We start from the raw sequence: 9,351 nt of genomic DNA, 5'->3' as shown, positions 1-9,351 counted from the left end.
CACGCACCGCCCCGTCCTCAGGCCCTCGACGCCCTATTGCGCTCCGGTCCTCGAAGCCCCGCCTCTCGCGCATGCGCTCTTGACTCTCCGTCCCCGCGCTCAGGCCGCCCCCATCTTGCTCTCGCAAGTCTCCCTGCCCCCGCACCCTCGCCGTCCAATCAGCGTGGCGCCTCGCCCCGCCCTCACGCCCTCGACTCCCTATCAGCGTGCGCGCACCGCCCCCGCCAGGCAAGCCCCCTTGAAGCCACGCCCCTTGCCGCTGTCGCTCCGGCCCCGAGCACGCCACCCTCCGCATCCGTTGATCCGGGACTCCCGCGCGATCGCAGGGACCCGGGGCGAGCGAGTTCGGGTTCCGGGAGGCCGGAGGCAGCCAGGGAGCCGGGGTGGGCCGGAGCTTGCCTCGGAGGGTCGCGGAGCCGGGCCCCGCGCGCCCATGGCCTCGCCCTTCCCGCCCGCCGGCGCCGGCCCGGGCGACAGCGGCGGGGAGCTGAGCTCGGGGGACGAGTCGGGGGACGCCGAGGTCGGCGCGTCCCGGGGCCTGGCCGAGCTGTTCGAGAAGGCGGCGGCGCACCTGCAGGGCCTGGTGCAGGTGGCGAGCCGGGAGCAGCTCCTGTACCTGTACGCCAGGTACAAGCAGGTGAGCGCCCCGGGGCGGCCTTCGCGTCGCCCCGGAACCCAGGTGTAGGGGTGCGTGGTCGCGTTGCTCGGGGAACAAGTTGCAGGGGTGCGTGGTCGCGTTGCCCTGGAACCAAGATGCAGGGGTGGGTGGTCGCGTTGCCTCAGAGCCCAGTTGCAGGGGTGCGTGGTCGCGTTGCTCCGGGAACAAGTTGCAGGGGTGCGTGGTTGCGTTGTCCCGGAACCCAGATGCAGGGGTGCTTGATCGCCAGTTACAGGGGTGCATGGTCCCGTTCCTTGGAGAGAAGCTACAGGACTGTGTGGTCGCATTGCTCCAGAACCCAGTTGCAGGGGTGGGTGATCGCGTTTTCCCCGGAACCCAGTGGCAGGGGTGCGTGGTCGCGTTGCTCCAGAAACAAGTTGCAGGACTGCTGGTCACAGTTGCTCCAGAACCCAGCTACAGGGGTGCGTGGTTGCGTTGCTTCAGAACCCAGCTGCAGGGGTGCGTGGTTGCGTTGCTCCAGAACCCAGTTGCAGGGGTGCGTGGTTGCATTGATCCAGAATCCAGCTGCAGGGGTGCGTGGTTGCATTGCTCCAGAACCCAGTTGCAGGGGTGCGTGGTTGCGTTGCTCCAGAACCCAGTTGCAGGGGTGGGTGGTCACTTGCTCCAGAACCCAGATGCAGGGATGGGTGGTCGCTTGGTCCAGAACCCAGATGCAGAGGTGGGTAGTTGTGTTGCTCCAGAACCCAGTTGCAGGGGTGAGTGGTCGCATCCCCCCACCCCTACCCCCGCGCCAAACTCAATTGCAGGGGTGCGGACTCCGTGGGCGGGTGCAGTGCAGCGGCTGCGAGGGGGGTGGTCGTGTTTGCTCTGGGCCAGACCGGCTGCTTTGGGGGCTCGGTGACGTTCGGTGACAGTGTCTTTTGTCACTTCCTGTGTCTTCTCAAACTCGGGGCGCCCCAGTCACGCCCCTGTGGATTCTGAATGAGCTGCCTTGCTTTTGAAAGGGCCACCCGCAAGCGGGGATGTTAGCTCCACTTGCCATGGCCCCAGGTCGCTTACTTGTCCATTTGTCCATGCATTAGGCCACTTGCATTATTTTTTTTGGGGGGGGGGTGCAGGTGCTTGGTGCTCCCTGGTGCTCCAGCTTATTTCCTTCATTACTTGATTACCATATTTGGTCGTGATGGTTTTGTTTTACCCCTAAACCTCTCAGACTGACATGTTTTGTTTTTGTTTTGTTTTGTTTGCTTTTTTGGCCCACACCCGGCGATGCTCAGGAGTTACTCCTGGCTCATGGACTCAGGAATTACCCCTGGCAGTGCTCAGGGGACCCTATGGGATGCTGGGAATTGAACCCGGGTCGCTGTGTGCAAGGCAAACGCCCTCCCTGCTGTGCTATCGCTCCAGCCCCTGACTCATGTTTTTTTTTTTTTTTTCTTTTTGTTTTTTCGGGTCCCACCCGGCGATGCCCGGGGCTGACTCCCGGCTCTGCACTCAGGAATCACTCCTGGCGGTGCTCGGGGGACCCTAGGGGATGCCGGGGATCGAACCCGGGTCGGCCGCGTGCCAGGCCAGCGCCCTCCCCGCTGTGCCGTCACTCAGCCCAGCTCTGTGTTCTTAAACCACATGTTCCATCTTTGGAGCTGGATGAGTCTGGGGTCGCGGGGTCTGAGCAAGAAGCTGTGGAATGTGTCGTGTGAGGCCCCTTTTGTGGCCCCCTTATCCTCCTGGTTGGCCCCCGACACTTGAGCTGTGGACCCCTCTCCCGCACCGTGCTGGTGATTTTCACCTGTGGACCCCCTTAGCCTACACACAGAGGCCTGAGGGTAGATCATGGTTCTCCATGCACATTGCTCCCTAGATTAGCTTTGGGGGTTGTTATCTTTTTTTTTTTCTTTTTGGGTCACTCCCAGCAATGCTCAGGGCTGACTCCTGGCTCTGCACTCAGGAATCACTCCTGGCGGTGCTCGGGGGACCCTATGGGATGCTGGAGATCGAACCCGGGTTGGCTGCATGCAAGCCCTCCCCGCTGTGCTGTCGCTCCAGCTCCTGGGGGTTGTTATCTTGTGAGGGTTCTGGGGGTCCTTTTGTTTGTTCTGTTACTTACCATCCCAAGGCTTTCAGACAAGGCCGAATTATTTAGGCAGCATTCACTGAGTCCAGTGCAGCCCGGCCCTAATGGGCTGTATAACTGAAGCTCTCTGAGTGACATCCTTTTTGTTTTATTTTGCTTGGGGACTTCCTCCTGGCTCTGTGCTCAGGAATCACCGCTGGCCGTGCTCAGGGGGACCCTAGGGGATGCCGGGATCAAACCTGGATCTACTGGTGCAAGGCAAACGCCCTCCCCGGTCCCTCCAAAGGCCCTGCCAACGACAATTCATTTTTTTGTTTGTTTGTTTTGTTTTGGGGTGATGCTCAGGGCTGACTCCCAGCTCTGCACTCAGGAATCACTCCTGGTGGTGCTCAGGGGACCCTATGGGATGCTGGGAATTGAACCCGGATCGGCCGTGTGCCAGGCCAGCACCCTCCCCGCTGTGCTATCGCTCTAGCGCCTCTGTGAGAATTCCTGAGGAGTGTTTTTTTTTTTTTTAAATAGATGTTGTGCTTGGGGGCTCTGAGGGTTCCTTGGGGGCGAGGGGGGTCTAGAGGCCAGACCATTCCGTGCTCAGGCCCCAAGAGGACATGTTGGCGGTGTTCAGGAGGCTGTGTTGTGCCCAGAATGGAATTGGGGTCCCACCTCTGTGAAGCGTAGGACCCTGCGCCCCCGGAAAGGGTCTTAGTGCTGGAACCTTGGTGACAGCAGGAGACCCTTTGGACAGTCACGGAGAGAAGAGAGGACATTTTCGGTTAGGGAAACAATCAAACAAAACAAAACAGTCGAAAAAACAAAAAATGGTTCAAATTCACCATTTCATTGGTGGTTTCAAGGAGAAGTGTTTGTGTTAAACTCTTCAGGGGTTGTTTTGGGGTCCACGCCTGGCAGTGCCCATGCTGACTCCTGACTCTGCACTCAGGATTCACTCCTGGCGGGCTCAGGGGTCCATTTGGGGTGCCAGGGATTCAACCCAAGCTGGCTGCATCCTTACAAGGCAAGCACCCTGACCACTGAGCTCTCTCTGGCCCCCGTTGGGGCTCCCCTGTGTTGCCGGGTGAGTCGTTGCTGTTCTGAGGGTGGACGGCCTGTTCGGAGGGGCGAGGTTGGCATTCAGTTCCTTGAATGCCGGGGATCGAACCCGGGAGAAACTGGCAAGCTTCTGAGAGTTTCCTGCCCACATGGGACAGCCTTGCAAGCTTCCCATGGTGTATTCATATGCCAAATCCAGTCACGAACTGGATCTCATTCCCCTGACCCTGAAAGAGCCTCCAGTGTGACATCCTTGGGAGGGCCAAGTCGAGAGAGACTTCTAGAATCTCAGGGAAAGGATGAATGGAGAGGTTACTGAACCCGCCCGAGAAATCAACGATTAATGGGATTTCGTGATCGTGATCAAAGGTGATCAGGGTTGTGTAATTTGCCTGTAGTATCCGCTAAATTAAGAATGAATGGTTTTCAGCCCAATTTTTAATATGTGGTGGTGTTACCCTGTTACGCAGTTACCTAAAACAGTGTGGCTTGACCGGAGTTGATTTTTATCCGCTCTTGCAATAATTGTTCAATCTCGCTACTCCGCAGGGGTGCACATCACGTCTCCCCGAAAGCTTGCAGAGTGAAAATGACCGATTAGAAAACAGACTTCCGCTGACGTGTCTTTGAAAAATGAACTATCGATTTTTCTCCTCCTCCGTCTAGGTCAAAGTTGGAAATTGTAATACTCCTAAGCCAGGCTTCTTTGATTTTGAAGGCAAGCAAAAATGGTAAGAAAATCCGGGACCCTGGATGTGGGCTGGGGAGGTGCTTTGGGTGTGAAGGAATCGGCCGTGAGCAGATTGTAGGATGATTTTTCTGTCAATCTCTCTCCGTCCCTTAACCTCCGCCCTGATTACGGGCACCAGGAATCTTGTTGGGGCCAGAGATCGGTAGCACAGCGGGGAGGGCGTTGGCCTTGCACGCGGCCCACCCGGGTTCGATCCCTGGCATCCCCTAGGGTCCCCCGAGCACCACCTGGAGTGATCCCTGAGTGCAGAGCCAGGAGTCAGCCCTGAGCTCCGCCAAAAAAAAAAAAGAAGACGCCATCAACAGAGATGTGGAGAGACGGGCTTTCTGGAAACTTCCAGAGCAGGGTGGCTCCGAGCGGGCCCCCGGGACTCTGCCGTCTCCTTGCTCGGGGACCCACCCAGAGGTTACCCTGAGCCAGGGGGCCGCCCTTTGCTTTCTGGCGGGAGGGATGGGGCAACCCCCCAGGGCTGCAGGGCTGAGCTGATGCTGCCACCTGCTGGTCCCTCCTCCGGCCTCACCCCTCCCTTTCTGGGTCCCCACCCAAGGGCCCAGGGCTGGCCGGAGCCGGGAGGTGGGGCTGTGCCTTACACACACACACACACACACACACACACACACACAGGTGATTTATGTCCCATGGGGCACATTGTCGGGGTTGGGGGGACAGTTCCTGGTGGACTGGCCTGGGGGGCCACTGGTGGCCTGGGGGTCCGGCTTCTCTGCCCCGTGGGGCTCACACTCTCCACGGTAGTGCCCGAGCTGTGCCAGGACCCACCAGTGGTGGTGGTGGTTGAGGGGGGAGGGGCATTGGGAAAGAAACTTTGTTTTGGGGTTTGGTTTTTTTGCTTTTTGGGTCCCACCCGGCGACGCTCAGGGCTGACTCCTGGCTCTGCACTCAGGAATCACTCCTGGCGGTGCTCGGGGGACCCTAGGGGATGCTGGGGATCGAACCCAGGTCGGTCGCATACAAGGCAAACGCCCTCCGCTCCGGCCCCTCGGGAAAGAAACTCTGAACCAGGTGCTCGGGCACCGGCGGGCTGGGTGGAGGGTGGTGGGTGCGCGCGGGCGTTCCGTGCCCACCCGGCGTGTCCTGTGTCACAGGGAAGCCTGGAAGGCCCTGGGCGACGCGTGTCCCGACCAGGCCATGCGGGAGTACATCGCCGTCGTGAGGAAGCTCGACCCGGCCTGGGACCCGCAGGTGAGACCCGGGTGGGGACCGTGGAAGGGGTCACGCACCCCCCCTGCGCCCCCCTCGACCCCGCACGTTCACGGTCCAGCCTCGACGAGGTCACGCTGGCCCTCGGAGCCCAGGATGGTGCTCGGGCGAGGCCCGGGGCTGGTGCCCAGAACCGTTTTCACACCCCGCGCGAGAGTCTCGGGTCCCGGGTGTGATGGGGTTAAAGGCTAGCGGGAGCCGCCTCGGGCCTTGGTCGTCCCAGGTGACCGCTGCTGGCCACCCCCTCCGTCAGCCTCCCCCAGGCCCCCTCCGCGCCCAGGTTGAGCCGCCTCCCCGCGGTGCTTCCACACGTGTGACGTTGGCGTTTGGACGTGACGTTGGCATCTGGACTGACGTTGGCATCTGGACTGACGTTGGCATCTGGACTGACGTTGGCGTTTGGACGTGACGTCGGCGTCTGGACGTGACGTTGGCATCTGGACCTGACGTTGGCGTTTGGACGTGACGTCGGCGTTTGGATGCCGTGTGTGGCTGGGCGGGGGGGATGTTTGTCTTCCGGTCCATCGCCGCGGTCGCTGTCCTGGCCCCCGGGCCAGCAGCCGGCCTCCCCGGCCCCCAGGGCTGCGGCCCACCGTCCGGGTGCTGTCCCGCGCCCGCGCCTCCGGGAAAGCGTCTCCAGGAGGCCAGAGGGCGTGTTGGCATCACCCCCTCCCGTCCCGCCGGGCAGGCGTCTCCTGCCGTTTCCCGCCCCCCACCAGGTGGGCACTCAGGCCCCTGCGCCGGCTTGGCGGTTGTCACGGGGCCCAGGACATGGGGGTCCCTCAGATGCCGTCACTGGTTTTTCAGGGGCTCCTCTCGACCTGGGACAGTGCTCCGCTTTTAAGTGATTTTGCGTGGGTCTGTGCCGAGACCCCTCACCCAGAGCGCACGTGATCCCGTTCTCTCTCTGAGGGATCGTTTGCCCCCCACCCCCCCCCCCCCGCCATGTCCCTTCTTCGTTGCTGTTGAAGGTTCTGACCCTGGGTACTAGGGTTCTGTGTTGGTTCCGTTCCCTTCACCCGAGCTCAGCTCTCGGGGCAGGGTGTTTTTGTTTTTTTTTTTTCTTTTTGGGTCCCACCCAGCAATGCACAGGGGTCACTCCTGGCTCATGCACTCAGGAATCACCCCTGGTGGTGCTCAGGGGACCATATGAGATGCTGGGATTTGAACCCGGGTTGGCCACGTACAAGGCAAACGCCCTCCCCGCTGTGCTATCACTCCAGCCCCGGTTTTTGTTGTTGTTGTTGTTGTTGTTGTTGTTGTTTTTCTCTTTGGGTCCCACCCAATGATGCTCAGGGCTGACTCCTGGCTCTGCACTCAGGAATCACTCCTGGCGGTGCTCAGGAGACACTATGGGATGCCGGGGATCGAACCCGGGTGGGCCGCGTGCCAGGCCAACGCCCTCCCCGCTATGCCATCGCTCCAGTCCCTCCTCGGGATGTCTTTGAAGAACGGAAGCTGGTTACTCTGTCACCTGCCCTTCTGATCGGGGTTTTGCCTCACGGCTCCTGTTCGCCCGTTTCAGAGCCGCGCGTGTCCCAGACCTCAAATTCCGTGTTTCCCGGTCGAGTTACGCCAGGAGATTACTTGCTGCCTCTTCTCTCTGTCACTTTGCTTCGTTTCGATCTCTTGATTGCGGTGCCAGTGGGCAGCCTCCCCTGCGGCCAAGTTCCTGCTTCCCCTTTTGTACCCAGCCATTCGTTCGTTCGTGGGGAGGTATTTTGAGCCTGTGAAAATGGCCTTTTCCTCATCAAATCTTGCTCCCTCATATAATGCCCATTAATGACTTTCTGGGGCCGTTCTTTGGCATTTCACCGGCGTGTGTGTGTGTGTGTGTGTGTGTGTGTGTGTGTGTGTGTGTGTGGTGTGTGTGGGAGATGGCTGGGCTCTCTCCCCTTCCCCCTTCTTCTTTCCTTCATTGTCAGGAGCCCCTAAGGATCTGGGGGGTGGGGGGCTGTACTCTCCTTGCAAGCTAATAAGTGGGTGGTTACTGGTCTCAGATCCTGGGCGCCTGCCAGGGGCCTTTGTTATTCATGGAGCAGCCAACGCAGGAGCCTGATTGGATTTGCATCGGCTGCCTGTGTCCCCCCAGATCCCACAGGACGGTACAGGTGGCTTCTCCAGATTCCTCCGTATGCCGAGGAGTGGGAGAGGCGTGGAGGGGGGGAGCAGGTGTGTATGTGTGGGGGGGGGCACGCGGGCCTTGTTGCAGGCGGAAGCTCTCGTTGTCTCACCCACAATGCAGTGTCTGTGCCCTGGACCCAGAGGCGGCCCGAAGAGGTTGCTCAGGGCCCGGCGGCATCCCCCGTCCTGGCACCTACCTGTGTCCCGGTGGGTGTCCCTGGAGGTCCCCAGACTCCTTGGGCCTAGCCAGCCCCTCTCAGGACAAAAGGAAGGAGCAGAAAATGCATCCCCAGGGGCTGGAGCCATAGCACAGCGGGGAGGGCGTTGGCCTGACGCGGCCGACCCGGGTTCGATCCCCAGCGTCCCGTAGGGTTCCCCGAGCACCACCAGGAGTGAGTCCTGAGTGCAGAGCCGGGGGTCAGCCCTGAGCATCGCCGGGTGGGACCCAAAAAGCAAAAAAGGAAGGAAGGAAGGAAGGAAGGAAGGAAGGAAGGAAGGAAGGAAGGAAGGAAGGAAGGAAGGAAGGAAGGAAATAAATGCATCGCGGAAATGCAAGGAAGGAAGGAAATGCATCGCGGAAATGGAAGGAAGAAGGAAGGAAGGAAGGAAGGAAGGAAGGAAGAAAATGCATCCCGGAAGTGCAAGGAAGGAAGGAAGGAAGGAAATGCATCCTGGAAATGCCCTTGCTTAAATCAGCCGCTTAAATCAGGTGCAGGGGGGCACCCGGGTCCTCTCTGCAGCCCCCCACCCTTGGGTGCAGTGTCACCCGCTCTGGGCGTCGACCCTGCCCTGCCCCCGCTGCCTGAGCTCTTTCTCGTCCCGTCCCCCCCCCACAGCCCGTGGGGGATCAGCCCAGGCGGGGGACACGGTGGCTTAGCCCCCGGTGGCGTCGCTGCAGGCTCTGCCGTGGTCTCTGCTCGTGGGGGCGGGCCTGGCAGTGCCCAGCCTTTGTGGGCCAGTGCTCGGCTGGCGTGCCAGGGCACAAGGGCTCAGCCGGCAGTGCTCAGGGGCCAGCAGGTGCCGGGGATTGCCCAGGGCCGGCCCCTGCCACCTTTCCGGCCTGGGGCGGAGCACTGCTCACTGAGTCCGCCCATCAGCGCCCCATCCCCCGAATGTCTGTCCTGGCACCCCGGGGCCGCAGTTTGTCTGTTGCTTGGTGGGTGGTCCCGTTGGTGGATGGTCCCGTTTGCCAGGTTCCACTCCCGCCTGCAGTCCCTCGGCCAGCCACCAGGGGGAGCAGAGTCCCGCGTGAGTAAACTCTGAGTTTATTCTCCCAATTTCTGGGGCTCTGGGTTTCACAAGCATTTTTCCACGGCTGGTCCATGGGGTAAGGCGCATCCGACCAGGGTTTGACCCCCCACCTCCCCGGAATCCCACATGACCCCCAGAGCATTGCTGGTGTTAACCTAAAAGCTTGGAGGGAAAAAACATTATACCCAGGCATCGTTCGTGGAGTCTCTTGTCCTTTCTGTGTTTTGCATCCCCTCAGATGCTGAGAGCATCCCGCCTTTGCCG

At 60.6% G+C, this 9,351-nt stretch overlaps 1 protein-coding gene across 1 annotated transcript in view; it reads left to right on the top strand.

The window, feature by feature from the left end:
- The first annotated feature begins 239 nt into the window (after positions 1–239).
- ACBD6 (acyl-CoA binding domain containing 6) overlaps positions 240–9,351 on the top strand; it is a 71,454-nt gene continuing 62,342 nt past the window's right edge. Inside the window, exons 1-3 of the mRNA XM_004613802.2 lie at positions 240–637; positions 4,410–4,474; positions 5,598–5,694. Coding sequence (XP_004613859.1) covers positions 434–637; positions 4,410–4,474; positions 5,598–5,694 — 366 coding nt within the window. The 5' untranslated portion in view covers positions 240–433. The remainder of the gene's footprint in view (positions 638–4,409; positions 4,475–5,597; positions 5,695–9,351) is intronic.

The sequence above is a fragment of the Sorex araneus genome, chromosome X, assembly GCF_027595985.1.
Source record: "Sorex araneus isolate mSorAra2 chromosome X, mSorAra2.pri, whole genome shotgun sequence".
Classification (NCBI taxonomy): domain Eukaryota; kingdom Metazoa; phylum Chordata; class Mammalia; order Eulipotyphla; family Soricidae; genus Sorex; species Sorex araneus.
This window is presented reverse-complemented; position numbering and strand designations above follow the sequence as displayed.